This window comes from Ovis canadensis, chromosome 2 (genome assembly GCF_042477335.2).
Source record: "Ovis canadensis isolate MfBH-ARS-UI-01 breed Bighorn chromosome 2, ARS-UI_OviCan_v2, whole genome shotgun sequence".
Taxonomy (NCBI): Eukaryota; Metazoa; Chordata; class Mammalia; order Artiodactyla; family Bovidae; genus Ovis; species Ovis canadensis.
Genome location: NC_091246.1, coordinates 178,505,720 through 178,525,400, shown reverse-complemented (window position 1 = coordinate 178,525,400; position 19,681 = coordinate 178,505,720). Strand labels below are relative to the sequence as shown.

Genomic DNA, 19,681 nt, shown 5'->3' with positions numbered 1-19,681 from the left:
ATGTATTCTGATGTGTAATGGAATTACTTTCTTTGTTTTCTTTTGAAGGCTTAGTGATCAGTTTTCTTTGTGTGCTAAAATACCACTAGTCCATCTATTTCCCATCGTTGCCTTTGTCCTTTCCCGTGGTTTTTGTCCTTGCAAGATAATGCCTTTCCTTCTCCCCTGGTTTTTTTTTTTTTTGGTAATAAATTCCTTTGCTATTGTTTTTGTGGCATATTGGGAGCAGACAAAGAGTAATGCATATGTCCAACTGGACACCATTGACCAGAAGTATTACCTCTTCTTTTTTCAGCGAAATCATAAAGGAATATCAGCTGAAGAGTGTGCAGGCAAGAAGGAAAGCAATTTTCAGCTTTTAAGTTTGCCCAGGGAAAGGCATTAAAGCCATTTAGTGGTTACTCCTTCCAGTATTGACTATTACCACAGGAGAAATTAAAGTCTATAGATGACTCTGTACCTTGCCTCCCTACATTAGAAGACATGACTTACATCTCCTCTCTGTTTACCATTTTTTGTTAACCTGCTTTATACAGTATCTTTTTTTTTTATTACTTAGCACCTCATAAAGTTTATTTTGTACCAGGTCATAGACTTCGGTGCAGTTTTCCTTAATAAAAAAAATTATAGAAAAGAAACTCCTTATGCATAGGATAATTCATTCCAGTATAGCATGATTTGTAAAAGCTAAAAGCTTTTCCAGCTAAAGCTCTCCAGCACAGCCCTCTTAAGTTGCTTTTTCCTTGGCTGTGGCTTTGTATGTGAAAGTAGCAGATCAGCAAATGGCACCATTTATCTTATCATCATTGTCATTTTCACCTTTACTTTGATCATTATCATTGGAAGAAGGAATCTTGTCCTTTTTTTTTCTTTCTTTCAGTTCTGTACCTTAGCACCCAAGAAAGGGCATGGTACAAAGTAAGCCCCTCAAAATATTTAATAAATGAATCATTATTAACAGATCACTTTGTATTCCAATACCAAACAAAAGAAGCTTATATACAGCAAGTCTTAATTAAATATTTTTGAGAAAATAATTTAAATATTCACTTTGAATTGGGATATAATATAAATGGAGAGAAATGCCCACAGCGTAGGGTACAGCTCCATGAATTTTCACAATATGAACTCATCTGTGTAACCAACTCAGAGGCCAAGACAAAGTTTTACCAGGACTACATAAGCCCCTATCAGTCAATAACCATTCCCACAGGGGTAACTGCTATTCTGTCTTCTGACACCATAGATGAGTATTGCCTGTTAAGTGTCTGTGAAGGGAACTGTATAGTCTGTACTCTTTTTGTGTCCAGCTTCTTTTGTTCAGCATTGTGGTTGTGAGCTCCATTCATGCTCTTTCATGCAACAATAGTAATGAATTCTTATTACTTAATAGCATTTCCTTCAGTGAGTTTATCACAATATATTTGTCTATTTTACTGCAGCTGAATAGATATACTACTATTAATCCTACTTTGGCTAATTATAAATAGTGGTGCCATAAACATTTCCAGGCAGGTTTGTGTGTGTGTGTGTGTGGGGGGGGGGGAATCCACATTTCTCTTCTGTATATAAATAGAAGTGGAACTGTTGGGTTACATTGTGTTTATATGTTTAGTTTTAATTGCCGAAGAGTTTATGCTCCAACCAGCAGAATGAGAAGAGTTACAGTTGCTCCATATTCTTGCCAACCCTCCCTATTTTCCATGTTTTTGATATAAACCATTCTGGCAGGTATATAGCAGTATAATGCTTTGGTTTTAATTTGATTAAATCAGCAGCATGATTATTTATCCCAACCCCATCAGCATTTATCTCAGAGCAACAATAATACGTGTATCAGTAGCACATGCTCAACTGCTGCATGAAAATGCTTGCATGTTGCCCTTTGGTTTATAATATGAAAATTCCTGACTGAAATGCAGAAAATACCTAAAAGAAAAATATGTTCAAATGTTTTTTCAGTATTTTGCCATGACCTTAAATATATTGAACAAAAACTAGGGAACCTTAGATGCTCTGAGCTAGAAGTCCAGGAACAGTCTGAGAGAGTCATAGGAACAATGCAAGGTCTAGTTATTACAAAGTGATGAATTTATTCAGAGGAGAACGTTCAAGATTTGTTACAGTGAAAAGACCTAAGTAAATATATTGTAGATAGTTCTCTTTAGATGGAGAGTTCTTCAAAGATGAGTATTGTCTCTAGTCTTTCCCTGCTCTGCTGAACAATGGCTCTGCCCTGGGTTACCACTCAATAAAGCCTGGTTGGGCTTCCCTTGTGGCTCAGCTGGTAAAGAATCCACCTGCAATGCGGGAGACCTGGCTTCTATCCCTGGGTTGGGAAGATCCCCTGGAGAAGGGAACAGCTACCCACTCCAGTATTCTGGCCTGGAGAATTCCATGGACTGTGTAGTCCAAGGGATTGCAAAGAGTTGGACACGACTGAGCAACTTTCACTCATTCACTCAAAGCCTGACTGACTGAAAGGTTTTTTGTTTATTTGTTTGTTTTTTGCCCTGGTTTCTCTATCAGTCTTATTTTATGTTTAATTATCTTGGAGGGGTAAGTAATCAGAATATATCATAACAATTTTAAACTTGCTCCTCACTGTGTTAAGTGTTCAAGCTATCTTCTGATCTTGCGTTATAGATGCATGAATGCTGCTGATGGTGAAGGGGGAGCTGCGGATAACAGCCTGTGCAACCAGGATGAGATTCCCCCAGAAACCCAGTCCTGCTCTCTTCTGTGTCCCAACGAATGTGTCATGTCTGAGTGGGGACCTTGGAGCAAGTGCCCACAGGTAATTTCTCTCCCCTTGTCACTGTTCTAATCCTCCAGGACTGCCATCACTTTTGTTCTCTGCGCTTTTACAGTGCAGCTCTCCAAAGCACCCTTCTTGTAACATGGGAAAATAATTTTGCCTAAGAAAGGGAAAAAAAAAAAAAAAGAATTCAGCAAGTGTGACAGAGCAATTTAAAATGCCAGTGCTTCTTCTAAGGCCTTTATTCTGGGAGTACGAACAAGGAAAAGGACCCTAAAATGGTCACACTAGGATTCAGATGTATGCCAACTATTAAAGGGGCTTCTTTGGTACCAAAATCATCCTCATTATAATCTGTTGGTTCTGCTCCATTTTTCCCTGGCAGAATCAGTATGTCTTAGTACCTCATTGGGTTATTTAGCTTCTGTTAGTGATGAGTGATGATCTGTTTTGCCTCGTGCTATTTTCCCGAAGATAATGTGTTCTTTCGCCATGTTCTTCTTCTTCCAAACCTGACAAAAAGTCCTTTTTTGAAAGTCTAAAGCATTTGCCTTTTCCCTCTTTTTTTAAAAAAAAAATTGGAAGTGTAACAGAAGTATAGTAAAATAAATATTCTTTAAGTAGCACAGTTCAATTTAATATTCTCAGAAGATAAAGTTGGATATTTTAGACTTATGTTTCTGCTTTAAAAGCTAAAAGAGAAAATGAGGATAAGGAGCATATTATATGGCTCCAAATGTTGGGAAGGAAAGAATTAGGACACTTTGATTTCAGTGGTGATACTGATTTGCGAAGATTGTAGAATATCTTTGTATGAAAATGGAAAACACATTTTTAATTTCATTGACGTATAGTTGATTTAGAATGCCTCATTAATTTCTTCTGTACAGCAGAGTGACTCAGTTATGCATACATGTATCTTTTCCATATTCTTTTCCATTATGGTTTACCACAGGATACTGAATATAGCTTCCTGTACTATACAGTAGGACCTTGTTGTTTATGCACCCTATATATAATAGTTTGCCTTTCCTAATCTCAAACTCGCATTCTTTCCCTCCCCTCCCCACTGTGACAACCACAGGTCTCTGTCTCTATATCTGAGTCTGTTTATCTTTCATAGATATGTTGGTTAGTGTTGTATTTTAGATTCCACATATAAGTGCTATCATATGGTATTTGTCTTTCTGACTTACTTCATTTGGTATGATAATCTCTAGGTCCATCTGTGTTGATGCAAGTGGCACTATTTCACTCTTTTTGATGGCTGAGTAGTATTCCATTGTATATATGTACCACATTTTATTTGTCCATTCATCTATGTACATTTATGTTGCTTCCATGCCTTGGCTACTGTGAATAGTGCTGCTGTGAACATCGGGATGCATGCATCTTTTTGAATTATAGTTTTTCTTCTGGATATATGCCCAGGAGTCAGATTGCTAGATCATATGGCAACTGTATGTTTGGTTTTTTTGAGAAACCTCCATCCTTGTTTCCGTAGTGGCTGCACCAACTTACATTCCCACAGTATAAGATGGTTGTGTTTTGTCCACACACTCTCCAGCACTTGTTAATTGAGAGCTTTCAGTAATGGCCGTTCTGACTGGTGTGAGGTGGTACCTCATTGCAGTTTGATTCACATTTCTGTAATAATTATTAACATTGAGCATCTTCTCATATGCCTATTACCCACCTGCATGTCTTCTTTGGAGAAATATCTATTCTGCTATTTTTTGATTGGGTTGTTTGTTTATTGTTGAATTATATGAGCTGCTTGTATATTTTGGAAATTAAGCCCTGTCAGTCACAAAATTTGCAAATATTTTATACCATTTCATAGGTTGTCTTCTCATTTTATTTATGGTGTCCTTTGCTACTCAAAAGCTTTTAGGTTTCATTAGGTCCCATTTGTTTACTTTTGGTTTTGTTTCTATTGCCTTGGGATACTGAACTAAAAAACATTGGTGTGATTTATGTCAAATAATGTTTTGCCTGGAAAATATTTTTGAAATTAGTTAATATGCTATATTTGCAGTTTTTGACTATTGATTCCTTATTAATTATTGCAATTTTATCTTTGATATTTCTGTAATTCTCTTCATGAAAGGCTTTGTCCCTGTTCTTTTGTGTAGTCGCTTAGTTGTATCCAACTCTTTGCAACCCATGGACTTTAGCTTGCCAGACTCCTCTGGGATTTTTCAGGTGAGAATACTGGAGTGGCTTGCCAGTTCCTCCTCCAGGAGATCTTCCTAACCCAGGGATTGAACCTGTATCTCCTGTGGCTCCTTTATTGCTGGCGATTTCTTCACCTGCTGAGTCATAGGAAATCCCTTTGTTCTTTGGGGATAGGTTCATACAACGTTAAGATAAAGAGGCACCAGGTAACTTGTAGGAATGGCATGTCCTACTAAGTCATATATTTTGTGTGTAACTTGAATATAATAAAAATTAACATTTCATGAACACTTATTTTGTGCAAGGCACGAGTAAGAATGCTTCCCTTTAGCCTTTGCAATAATCCTACTTAAGTACATACTGTTATCAGTCCCATTGTATAGCTGAAGAAACTGATTCTCAGCAAGGCTCTTGAAGTAGCTTGCATAAGGTTTCACATTTTGTAAGTGATGGAGCAGTTAATGAGTCATCTGATGGAGCCAGTGCCTTTGATCTCACATTCTCAGCTCACTTATCTTAGAAGAATTAAGGTGGATTTAGACTCAACACTTATTTCTTTAAGACACATCATTTGTTTCAAGAACAAAGCCAGTTACTTGAGCTATCTGTATGATTATTCCATGACTGAGGACATAAATTCACACTTTAGAAAGTGTGGCAGCATATTTTCTTTATTAATCAACTTGCAGAAGAATTGGCAACCTTAAGAAGTTTAATTGTAAAGGTTACTATCTTCCTATGAATATTGCAATAAGGATTTCATGATCTGAGCCGCAGTCAGTGCCTGGTCTTGTTTCGCTGACTCTATAGAGCTTCTGCATCTACATCTGCAAAGAATATAACCAATCTCATTTCGGTATTGACCATCCGGTGATGTCTCTGTGTAGAGTTGTGTCTTGTGTCCTTGGAAGAGGATGTTTGCTATGACCAGTGCATTCTCTTGGCAAATCTTCATTAACCTTTGTCCTGTTTCATCTCATACTCCAAAGTCAAACTTGTCTGTTATTCCAGGAATCTCTTGACTTCCTACTTTTGCATTCCAATCCCCTAAGATGAAAAGGACATCATTTTTTGGTCTTATTTCTAGAAGGTCTTGTAGGTCTTCATAGAATCACTCAGCTTCATGCTCAAAATTCTCCAAGCTAGGCTTCAACAGTACCTGAACTGAGAATTTCCAGATGTTCAAGCTGGATTTATAAAAGGCAGAGGAACTAGAGATCAAATTTCCAACGCCTGTTGGATTATAGAAAAAAAAAAACAAGAGAATTCCAGAAAAACACTTAGTTCTGCTTCATTGACTACACTAAAGCCTTTGACTGTGTGGGTCACAACAAACTGGAAAATTCTTAGAGATGGGAATACCAGACCACCTGATCTGCCTCCTGAGAAACTTGTATGCAGGTCAATAAGCAAGAGTTAGAACTGGACATGGAATAACAGACTGGTTCAAAATTGGGAAAGGAGTATGTAAAGGCTGTATATTGTCACCTTCCCTTATTTAACTTATATGCAAAGTATATTATGCAAAATGCTGGGCTGGGTAAAGCACAAGTCAGAATCAGGATTGCTGGTAGAATTATCAATAACCTCAGATATGCAGATGACACCACCCTTATGGCAGAAAGTGAAGAGGCATTAAAGAGCCTTTTGAAGAATGTAAAAGAGAAATAAAAGCTGATTTAAAACTCAACATTCAAAAAACTAAGATCATGGTACCCAGTCTCATCACTAAATGGCAAATAGATGGGGAAATAATGGAACCAGTGAAAGACTTTATTTTCTTGTGCTCCAAAATCACTGCAGATGGTGACTGCAGCCATGAAATTAAAAGACATTTGCTCCTTGAAAGAAAAGCTATGATAAATCTAGACAGCATATTAAAAATCAGAGACATTACTTCAGTGACTAAGGTCTGTCTAGTTAAAGCAATGTTTTTTCCAGTAGTCATGTATGGATGTGACAGTTGTACCCATAAAGAAGGCTGACCACCAAAGAACTGATCCTTTTGAGCTGTGGTGCAGTAGAAGACTCTTAAGGGTCCCTTAGACTGAAAGGAGATCAATCATGTCACTCCTAAAGGAAATAACTTTGAATATTCTTTGGAAGGATTGATGCTGAAGCTGAAACTCCAATACTTTGGTCACCTAATGTGAAGAGCCAATTCATTAGAAAAGACCCTGATGCTGGGAAAGATTGAAGGCAGGAGGAGGAGGGGAAGACAGAGGATGAGATGGTTGGATGACATCACTGACTCGATGGACATGAGTTTGAGCAAACTCCCAGAGATGGTGAAGGACAGGGAAGCCTGGCATGCTGCAATCCATGGGATCTCAAAGAGTAGGATGTGACTGAATGACTGAACAACAACAATAACTACCTCCCTCCCTTTTTTTTTTTTTTTTCTAGTTTGCTCACAGAAAACTCCATTAAGCTATGATCACTTGGCCATGAAAACATTGCCCCTTTATGTCAATGTGTCTTGCCACTGACGGCTGAAATGCTTGTCTCAGGAGCATGTTATGATGGCCTGGCATTCTGCGTTTCCTTCTTCAAGTTTCTTGGAGGCAATTTTCTTTAAGGTTTGCTTCTCTAAACGTAAGCACTCTATTTTTGGAGTGTTTAGAAACTGGAGCTGGAGAAGATAGTTTAACCTCCTTTCATGTGTCTAGAAGATGACAAATTTACTCGCCTGTCAGCATGAAGTGAGGGAGTTGTTTCTTCAGGTGTTTATATTCCTTCTAAGTTACATATTAATAATAATATCTCTGACAACAACGACAGTACTGTCATTGAGCCCACCGTATGTAACTGACACTGTGCTGGAGTTTCATAACTGCACTTTGCTATGATGTCAGAACACTTACCCACGGTCACTCAGGTCTATCCAACCACAATGGCCTCATTCTTTCTCAGATGCATACTGCTTTCCAGTGTAAATAAAGACATTAAAATGGAAAAGAAAGGTAATCAGGGCTCGTGCCTGATTATTTTCCCTATCTTCAAATATGTTGCATCATTTTAATAAATTGTGGCATCTTAGCATAATGCCCCAACATCATGGGCACTTTAAGTGGTGCTCAATGGTGATCATCATCATGATTATACGAAGTTAGTGAGCTGAATCTGTGTGCCTGAAGTTTAACGAGCACTTCAATGAACATTTTCTGAGCAAAACAGAAACAATTATTGTAAATTGTTCTGTGTACTGTGTGCTGATTCTAAATATTGGCCATTATTTGCCAAGTTCTCCTTTGACAGTCTGCAGTGTGACATATGTTAATGAAACCAATTCACTGTGTTATTTTTTTCTGATTCCTTCCCCCCCCCCGCCCAGGTCAGTTCTTTAAAGACAAATACATAAACATACAAACAGAAAATAATTTTTTTAAAGCCAAAGTATTTTTGAGACAAATACACATTTATCTTATAAACCCACAAAAACTGAGATTTATATTTTGATTTAGTTATAATAAAGTTATTTAATGTGAAATAAGCTTAATATTTTAAAACATAGTTAAGTAAATCAATTTGGCAGTTAATGAGAGAAACTTAGCAAAACCAGTTAACTAATTAAAACTATTTCTTGATTCCCCGTATTTGTCTTATATTCTGAGGCCAAACATATATATCCAGACTATCAGTGCATCGAGGAGTTTACAGTTCTCAGTATCTTTTGTAAATACATACTGTTTAGACTGAAGCGACTTAGCAGCAGCAGGTGTAGCAAAGGATTCAATAATTACTAGCAGGCTGTTTATTAGTCCACACAGTGTTCACTAATAAGATGGTAGGCACCATATAAAATAATTAAAAATATACTTTCTAACCTCTGGGTCAATGATTTTTACCCAGCTCCTCTGTCTCAGTCCTGAAATTGAGTCAGTCTGTCTGGGGTGTTTCCCATGAGTTTCCATGTCTGATAACTTTCCAGGTAATACTGGTTCTGCCATTCTGGGGACATGCTTTAAGTCACAAGGCTCTTAGTCATTGCTTCAAATCATATTCTTTGGCAATCTCATTTTAATTACATTTTTTCTTAATCCTACTTATTTATTTATTTTGATGGGAAATGGCCGTTAAAAATTTACATTGATGTTTATTGAGATATAACAGACATACAGCACTGAGTAGTTTAAGGTGTACAGCTTCATGCTTTGACTTTTTTATTAATTGCAAATTAATATGTAATTTGATATAATGACACACATTATGAATCGATTACCATAGAAAAATTAGTGAACCTCCATCAACTCATATAGATACAAGATTAAATAAATAGAAAAAAGTTTCATCTTCTGATGAGAACTCTTAGGATTTACTCTCTTAGCAACTTCAATACATAACACACAGCAGTGTTAATTACATGTGTCATGTTGCACATCATATCCCTAGTACTTTTTTCTCTTTCAACTGGAAGTTTGTACCTTGTGATTGCCTTCTTCCAGTTCCTCCTCTCCGCACCCCTGCTTCTGGTAATAACAAATCTAATCTCTTTTGCTATGAGTTTGTTTTTGAAATATAATTGACCTACAACACTTTGTTAGTTCCTGTCACACAGCATAGTTTGTTAAGAACTGAATTATGTGCCAAGTAGAACAAAAAGGACCTAAGATGGAGGCATTAAAATTTATAATGCAGCCATTTTAACTGTCCTGGGAAAAATTGGGGATCAAAAATGGATCAAGCAAAAACAAATACAATTCAAGACAGAATTTTAAGAAAATGAAAAACTGTGTGTTTATTTTCATTTCTTTTTTTTTCTTGTTCCCATAAGACACAGAGATATACACACCCACACTAATCAATATATATGTGTAATTTATTTTTTTATTCCACTGTGCTCACTTCTGTAGAATGCTTTAATGTGAAAGGAATCTTGTAGAATTATACATGTAAAAGTTTTTGAAATCCTGTTCACTCTTTAAAGATTCATGTGTATAAAAACACATATGCATATATATGCATCTATGTATATCTACATACTTATATTTTATATATATAATAATTTGTTGTTTATTGCACAATATTCCTCTCTTATCTACCTAATATTTTTTCTAGTTTTTATCCTGAGCCTTCATACTTCAAAATTATGCTGATGAATATTCATAAAATCTCCAGGAGAGGTTTACAAATTTCTGAATTCAGAAACTGCTCCATCCCTGACACATCTGAAGGACTACATGGTTCTGTTTGTTTACGATGCCAACTCTTACAAGAAATTTCCAATGAGTAGTAAAGATTTTCTATATATGAGTCTCCCTGGAGGCTTGACAAAGAAATTTCTTCAACAATTATATAGATAAGAAAAAACAAGGAGGGTCTTGGAGATTAATTTCCAAACTGCTATTAACTTTACAGAAGCAAGCCTTCAGAAACTCTCCCCAGAACGATGACTCAAGTTTTAGCAAGCCCATTTGAACTTTAATTGATTCACTCCCAGCTGAATGCATCAAAGGCAGGCTAGTACCATCACTGGGCATCCTCTCACACTGTGAGAATTGGAGACTCATTAAACAGTGGTCTGAATGCAACTTCATGATCAAACAGTGACTCACATCTTTGCATTATCACCAGAACAACCTGTGGAGAAAAAGCACAAAGGGAAATTTTGCAAACAAACTATGGAGGGCTTAAGTGTCATCAACTCTAGATTCTATCATAGTCTTAGTGTACTTCCAAAATACATCTTTTTCCAATACTTTACTTTTCTCTCTAATTCTTTATGTATGTGCCATACACTCATGAAACCAGTGTAGATATATGTAGGCACATAAAGACCACCATTAACCCTGCAGGTGAAGACAAAAGACACTGCTTTAAAAGAGAAAAAGGAATGCATGCTGGTTTTCTGATAAGTGCTCCAAAATTAAGTGTTTGAGGTTAAGAAAAATACCTTCCCCTCCTCCCATGGTGCTTATGTGTTATTTTTGGTAAGGGCTGTCAACAGTGGCGTTCAGTTACTGATGACTCAGCATGTTTAGCACCTTAGCATTGCCTCTGAAAGTTATGTTTCCAGGGAAGCAATTTACCCCAATATTTATGACTAGTCTTCATCTCCAAATGCTTCATCAACCTCTCCTCACAGTCCGTAACATGCACATGACAACCTGTATTTGTCTCTGGAGGACATGTCTAATGGTCACAACCCTCAAGCTGTTTGGTGCTTTTCTTTGGCTCAGAACTAAAAGCCAGCGGAGAAAGATGATAGTTTTCTATGCTCTGATTGCAAATTCTGGTTGCCTCTGTTACACTGATATTGGCTCTTGTCAGAAGCCAATAACTCATTACTCAGGAACTTGTGGAGTATTTTACCCCTGTGAGCAGTGAGCTTTCATAAAACTCAGAACTATTCTGATTTCCTCAATCAAATTAGGTCCTACAAAAATAGGTGTCTCATTTCACGCATGTTAGCAGCAAATGACAGTCCTATAAAAGCAGCCTTTGAGCTGCTTCAGTTTTTAAAGTTTAATATGTTTGTTATCACTTTTTATACAGTACAATTTCTTTGACTATCACTATTACCTATTTAAAGTATAAAATAAGGTTTCCATTGCTCTCAATCTCCCTCTTTTCTCTGACTCTCTCTCTCCCTTTCTTTCTACCTATCTTTATCTATCTCTATAATTTATAAAATTATATAATAAGCCCCCTAAATTAATCACTCAACTTCAATATTGATCACTCAATTTCAATATTGATCACCCAGCTTCAATAATTATGTACGTGACAGTTTTACTCATTTCTTCTTCCCTGGTTCTTATCCCTTCTCCTATAAGTAAGTAACTTTAAAGTATATCCCACACTTCATCTCATCTCTAAATATTTTTATATAGCTTCCTGAGAAATATGACTAATTACAACAAAAACAGAAAGCTAAAGTATTTTTTGTACTTTGTAGGAGGATGGTTTTCAAAAACTGAAAAACATTCTCATACAAAGTATCAAAAATTAATTAACTCATTAATAATTAAAGCAGTATGATTGTAAGGTTCAGGGATTAGAGAGGACAGGAAACTATTAACAAGGTTGGAATAGCAATTGTTTTATTTGGACTAGATTGAATTTATGCTCCTACTGTAAACAACTAAAGAGTAAAATATACAAAACAGCAGTTTTAAGATATTGGCTCATATGTAGCATGCAACCATGATCCTAAGAGAAGAAAACCAAATGATGTGAGTCTTACAATCACCATGGCTTTCTGGGTAAAGGGATTGTCTGGATGGTGATGCCAGGGATGTGATGCCTATAAGATCATGGTGAGGAGGCAGAGGTCAAATGTCAGAGAGGACATGGCTGAAGTTCGAAGAGTAAACTACTGAAGGGGTGTGTGTGTGTGCTCCATCGTGAAGTCATACCTGACTCTCTGCAACCCCATGGACTGTGGCCTGCCAGGCTTCTCCGTCCATGAGATTTCCCAGGCAAGAATACTGAGTTGGGTTGCCATTTCTTCTCCAACTGAAGAGGGTCGGTTCAGTTCAGTCACTCAGTCGTGTCCGACTCTTTATGACCCCATGGACCACAGCACGCCAGGTTTCCCTGTCCATCACCAACTCCCAGAGCTTGCTCAAACTCATGTCCATCGAGTCAGTGATGACATCCAACCATCTCATTCTCTGTTGTCCCTTTCTCCTCCTTCCTTCAGTCTTTCCCAGCATCAGGATCTTTTCCAATGAGTCAGTTCTTTGCATCAGGTGGCTAACGTATTGTAGCTTCAGCTTCAGCATCAGTCCTTCCAATGAATATTGAGGACTGATCTCCTTTAGGATTGACTGGTTCAATCTCCTTGCAGTCCAAAGGACTCTCAGGAATCTTCTCCAACACCACAGATCAAAAGCATCAATTCTGTGCTCAGCTTTCTTTATGGTCCAACTGTCACATCCATACATGACTATTGGAAAAACCATAGCTTTGACTATATAGATGGACCTTTGTCAGAAAGGAATGTCTCTGCTTGTCTAGCTTTTCTTACAAGAAACAAGCATCTTTTAATTTCATGGCTGCAGTCACCATATGTAGTGATTTTGGAGAACAAGAAAATAAAATTTCCATTGTTTCCCCATCTATTTGCTATGAAGTTATGGGACCAGATGTCATGATCTTCATTATTTGAATGCTGAGTTTAAGCCAGCTTTTTCACTCTCCTCTTTCACTTTCCTCAGGAGGCTCTTTAGTCCTCTTTAGCTAGGCAAATAAAGAAATCTATTGTTGGCCAAAAAGTTTGTTCTGATTTTTCCAAAAGATATTACAGAAAAACTTGAACAAACATTTTTGCCCAATCCCGTAGACATCTAGATGGAGGTCTCTTTAAATTCTTATTTAAATACTAATTTACTCATCCATGGAGCAAAACTGCATAAGTCCACACAAGAAATGGCTCCTGGGAAGCTACAAGCTGTACACATTCCACAGATCACCTAAGTCTGAGAGAGATTGTAATTCTATCCAACCTATAAAGAGGTAGCTCTGCAAGCTCTCAAGGATCTAACAAGGGTTATGCCTTAGGAGGAGGGCTAACATAGCGCTAAAGTCCACTCTAGAATTACCCTAATAAAATTTACACAAAACTTAGAAGGATCAAGGAGATTCACAAGTAACTTCACTGTGTGGCAAAACAAACTTCAGCATACTTATATGGAAGACAAAAAATTTAATTAAAAACAAAAGTTTAACAATATAGCATTCAGAGTGTCTAAGGGTGGTTAGTGACTAGTAGAAGGCATGATCTGGGCTTAGGCAGGGCTGATAATATTTTGTTTCTTGAACTCTGGGCTGGTGTCTAATTAAACTATTGGATGTTTTATGTATATCTTGCATTCACCATTTTCCTAAATTTTATTTTGGTTGCTTTCTTTATTGGTTCACATATTTAGGTTTTCCTAATCATATGATCATGCAAACTATGTATAATCATATAACCTGCAAATAATTACTTTTATCTAACTTTTTTATATTTACATAACTTTCTCTGGACATATTGTTTTAGAAAGAGCTTTCTAAATAATGCTAAAAATAAAATTAAAATTATTTCAGTTTTTTCCTGGTGTTTATCATAATATGTTTGAGCCATTTTTTATATTAAAATTTAGTTTATTTACAGTGTTATATTACTTTCAAGTGAATAGCATAGTGATTCAGTATTTTACAGATTATACTCCATTGAAAGTTATTATAAAATAATGGCTATAATTCCCTATTTTATGTAATGTATAATTATTACTTACATATTTTATACATAACAGTTTTTATCTCTTCTGCTTACCTGTCCCCACTGGTAATCACTAGTTGGCTTTCTGTATCTATGATTTTATCTCTGTTTTGCTATATACATTCACTTCATTTTTTTTTAGATTCCACATGTAAGTGATATCTTACAGTATTTGTGTTTCTCTGTCTTACTTATTTCACTAAGCATGATATTCTCTAGGTTCATCCACATTTCTTTTCTTTCACTCATTTTAAGGGCTGAATAATAATATTTCATTGTATTCATAGAACACATCTTCTTCATCCATTTGTCTATTGATGGACATTGAGGTTGCTTCCATATCTTGGATACTGTAAATAGTACTAATATCAACACTGGAGTGTATGCATCTTTTTTAATTACTGTCTTAGGAAGGTTTTGGTTGCTTTTATCTGTTTTTTCTGGATATGTGGCCGGGAGTGGACTGTTGATTCATATGGTAGTTCTATTTTTAGTTTTGTGAGGAACCTCCATACTGTTTTCCATAGTGACTGGACTAATTTACATTTGCACCAACAGTGTGCAAGGGTTTCCTTTTCTCCACACCCTTGCCAACATCTATTATATGTAGATATTTGAATGATAGCCACGCTGACTGGTATGAAGTGGTGTCTCATTGTGGTTTTGAGTCACATTTCTCTAACAATTAGTGATATTCAGAATCTTGTCATGTGCCTGTTATCCATTTGAAAAAAAAAAGTCTATTCAGTTCTTCTGCCCATTTTCTTTGTTTGGGTTGTTTGTTTTTGGCATTATGTTGTATGAATTATTTGTATAGTTTGGATACTAACCCCCTGTTAGTCATATCTTTTATAAGTCCTTTCTCGCATTCCATAGATTGTCTTTTCATTTTGTCCACAGTTTCCCTGATACGTAAAAATGTTTGAGTCTGTCCCATTTGCTTATTTTCACTTTTATTTCTTTTGCTTTCGGAGATAAATTCCCCCCAAAATAGTGCTGTGGATTTATATTATATAGTCTTCTGCCTATGTTCACTTCTATGAGTTTTATGGCTGCAGATCTTACATTTAGGTCTTTAACCCATTTGAGTTTATTTTTGTATATGTGTGGGGTAATGTTCTAATCTCACTGTTTTTCATTTAGCTGTCAAGTTTTCCCAGAACTACTTATTGAAAAGAATGTCTTTAATCTATTGTATATTCTGGCCTCCTTTATTGTAGATTAATTAACCATAGGTGCTGTGTGCTTAGTCACTCATTTGTGTCTAACTCTTTACTACCACATGGACCGTAGTCTTCCAGGCTCCTCTGTCCATGGGGATTCCCCAGTCAAGAATACTGGAGTGGGTTGCCATGCCCTCCTCCAGGGGATCTTCCCAACCCAGGGATAGAACCCAGGTCTCCCACATTGCAGGTGGATTCTTTACTGTCTGAGTCACCAGGGAAACCCACATAGGTGTGTCAGTTTATTTCTGGGCTCTCAGTTTTGTTCCATTGATCTGTGTTTTTGTGCCAGCACCATTCTATTTTGATTCCTGTAGCTACCAGGAATTATTATCTGGTATTATCACCAGGGAGAATGGGCAGAAGGAAAATAGGCAGAAGAACTGAATAGACTTTTTTTTTTTAATGGATAGCAAGCACATGAAAAGATTCTGAATATCACTAATTATTAGAGAAATGTGAATCAAAACCACAATGAGATACCACTTCACACCACTCAGCATGGCTATCATTAAAATATCTACATATAATAATTATTACCTAGCTATAATTTAGATTTTACAGCTATTATTTAGGCATTCCTAAGATGTCTTTTTGTGGTACAGTCTAAAATCAGGAACTGTAATACCTACACCTTTGTTCTTCTTTCTAAAGGTCACTTTGTCAATTAGAGATCTTTTGTGATTCCATATGAATTTTAGGATTATTTGTTCCAGTTTTTTAAAAAATATCATGGTTATTTTGATTGGTATTGCATCAAATATGTAGATTGCTTTGGGCAGTATGGCCACTTTAACAAATGGCAGCCCACTCCAGTACTCTTGCCTGGAAAATCCCATGAACAGAGAAATGTGGTAGGTTACAGTCCATGGAGTCACAAAGAGTTGGACACGACTGAGCGACTTCGCTTCCAACCCAAGAGCACTAGAATATCTTTCCATTTCTTTATGTCATCTTCAATTTCCTTTATAAATGTTTTATAGTTTTCAGACTACAGGACTTTCATCTATTGATTAAGTTTATACATAGGTATTTTATTCTTTTTGATATGATTTTAAACAGGATTGCTTTTTTACTTTCTCATTCCTATAGTTCAGTATTAGTGTATTGAAAAGAAACAGATTTCTGTATATTAATAGGGTATCGTGAAACTTTGCTGAATTTATTCATTCTAATAATTCTCAGGTGGAAACTTTAATGTTTTCTGTACAAAGTATCATGTCATTTTCTAGTAGTGACAGTTTTACTTCTTTCCAATTTGAATATCTTTTATTTATTGTTTTGAAATCATGAGGGCATGTTAAGAGTGGGCATCTTTGTCTCATTCCTGAATTTAGAGGAAAGACTTTCAGCTTTTCACTGTCAAGTATGATGTTAGTTAAGTGTTTGTCATAAATTGCCTTAATTATATAGAGGAAAATTCCCTCAATACACACTTGGATGAGAGTTTTTATCATGTATAATGTTGAATTTTGTCAAATTCTTTTTCTGTATCTATTGAGATGATCTTGCAATATTCATCTTTCCTTCTATTCATGTGCTACATCACAGTAATTGATGATCTGATATAAATCCTACTTGATCATGGCATATGGTCCTTTTTATATGTTGTTGGATTTGTTTTGCTAATATTTTGTTGAGGATATTTTCATCTATATCCATCATAGTTTTTGGCTGGTAATTTTCTTTTTAGTAGTGTCTTTCTCTGGTTTCAGTATCAGGGTAATGATGGCCTTGTAGAATGAATTTGGGAGCTGAGCTATTTCAGCTATTCTCTTGTATTGTTGTAAAGGGGTGTTTGCTCTGACCAATGTGTTCTGTTGACAAAACTCTGTTAGCTTTTGCCCAGCTTCATTTGGTACTCCATGACCAACCTTGCCTTTTACTCCAGCGATCTCTTGACTTCTTACTTTTGCATTCCAATCCTGTATGGTGAAAAAGATGTGTTTTTTAGTGTTAGACCTCGAAGGTCTTATAAGATTTCATAGAACTAATCAACTTCAGTTTCTTTGACACCAGAGGTTGGAGCATCAGTTCAGTTCAGCCGCTCAGTCATGTCTGACTCTTTTCAGCCGTGTGGACTGCAGCATGTCAGGTTTCCCTGTCCATCACCAACTCCAAGAGCTTGCTCAAACTCATGTCCATTGAGTCAGTGATGACATTAAACCATCTCATCCTCTGTTTTCCCCTTCTCCTCCTGCCTTCAGTCTTTCCCAGCATCAAGGTCTTTTCAAATGAGTCAATTCTTTGCATCAGGTGGCCAGAGTATTATAGCTTCAGCTTCAGCATCAGTCCTTCCAATGAATATTCAGAACTGATTTCCTTTAGGATTGACTGGCTTGATCTTACAGTCCAAAGGACTCTCAAGAGTCTTCTCCAAAACCCAAAAGCATCAATTCTTCGGCACTCAAATTTTGTTATAGTCCAACTCTCACACCCATACATGACTGCTGGAAAAACCATAGCTTTGACTAGATGGACCTTTGTCAGCAAAGTACTGTCTCTGCTTTCTAATGTGCTGTCTAGGTTGGTCATAGCTTTTCTTCCAAGGAGAAAGCATCTTTTAATTTCATGGCTGCAGTCACCATCTATGGTGAGTTTGGAGCCCAAAAAAATAAAGCTTGTCAGTGTTTCCATTTTTCCCCCATCTTTTTGCCATGAAGTGATGGGGCTAGATGCCATGATCTTCGTTTTCTGAATGGTGAGTTTTAAGCTAGTGTTTTTCAGTCTCATCTTTCACTTTCATCAAGAGGCTCTTCAGTTCCTCATGTCTTTCTGCCACAGGGTTGGTGTCATCTGCATACCTGAGGTTATTACTATTTCCCCTGGCAATCTTAATTCCAGCATAGACTTGGATTACTGTGATGTTGAATGGTTTGCCTTGGAAACAAATGAAGATCATTCTGTTATTTTTGAGATTGCATCCAGCTAATGCATTTCAGGCTCTTCTGTTGACTTTGAGAGTTACTCCATTTCTTCTAAGGGATTTTTGTCCACAGTAGTAGATGCAATGTTCATCTTAATTAAATTTGTGCATCTGAATTACGTTTGTCCATGCCTGTCTATTTTAGTTCACTTATTCCTAAGATGTCTATGTCCACTCTTGCCATCTCCTCCTTGACCATGTCTGATATACCATGATTCATGGACCTAACATTCCAGGTTCCTATGCAAGACTGTTCTTTACAGCGTCAGACTTGATTTTCACCACCAGACACTGATCATCTTTTCCACTTTGGCCCAGCCATTTCATTGCTTCTGGAGCTAGTAGTAATTGCCCTCTGTTCTTCCCCAGTAGCATACTGGACATCTTTTCCCCTGGGGGCCTTGTCTTTTGCTGTCACGTCCTTTTGCCTTTTCATACCTTTTGTGGGATTCTTGCAGCAAGGATACTGGAGCTGTTTGCCATTCCTTCTTCCAGTGGAACACTTTTTGTCAGAACTCTCCACTGTGATCCATCCATCTTGGCTGGCCTTGCATGGCATGGCTCATAGCTGCCTTGAGTTAAACCCCCACTGCCATGACAAGGTTGTGATACATGGAGGTGCCGTTTCTTCTAGGTTGTCTAATTTGTTGACATATAGCTATGTTTTATCTTATGATTTTTTAAAAAAATTTCTGTGGTATCACTCATCAGTCCTCATCTTTCACTTCTTATTTTCTTTATTTGTTTCCCTCTCTTTTCTTCTTGGTGAGCTTGTGGAAAAGGTTTATCAATTTTGTTTATCTTTTTTTAAAAAACTACCTCTTGGTTTCACTGATCTTTTTTTTTTTTATCATGATTTTATTCCTTCTCTGATCTTTTTTATTTTCTTCCTTCTGCTGACTTTGGGTTTTGATTGTTCTTTTTCTAGTTCTTGTAGGTAGTGTTAAGCTTTTTGAGGTTTTTCCTGTTCCTTGAGGAAGGACTGCATGGTTATAAACTTCCCTCTGAGATCTGCTATACTGCGTCCCATAGATTTTTGAGTATTATGTTTGCATCTTCATTGACCCATTGGTTTTTTAGTAGCATGTTGTTGTTCAGTCTCCATGTGTTTGTTATTTTCCCATTGTTTGTTATTTATCTTTCTATAATCGATACCTAGTTTCATAACATTGTTGTTGGAAAAAATGCTTGATATAATTTCTGTCCTCTTAATTTGTTGAGATTTGTTTTGTGATTTAGCATGTGATCTATAGAACATCCCATGTGTACTTGAAAAGAATATGTTTTCTGCTGTTTTGGAATGTAATATCTTGTGGATGTCTGTTAAGTTCTCCTTGCCTATTGTGTCATGTAAGACCACTGTTGCCTTATTGATTCCCCGCCCCCCC

General features: G+C 36.7%; 1 protein-coding gene across 1 annotated transcript in view; it reads left to right on the top strand.

Moving 5' to 3' along the window:
• The window catches only part of THSD7B (thrombospondin type 1 domain containing 7B), a 1,055,806-nt gene that overhangs the window by 929,431 nt on the left and 106,694 nt on the right, over window positions 1-19,681 (top strand). The window contains exon 17 of the mRNA XM_069574436.1: window positions 2,647-2,797. Coding sequence (XP_069430537.1) covers window positions 2,647-2,797 — 151 coding nt within the window. The remainder of the gene's footprint in view (window positions 1-2,646; window positions 2,798-19,681) is intronic.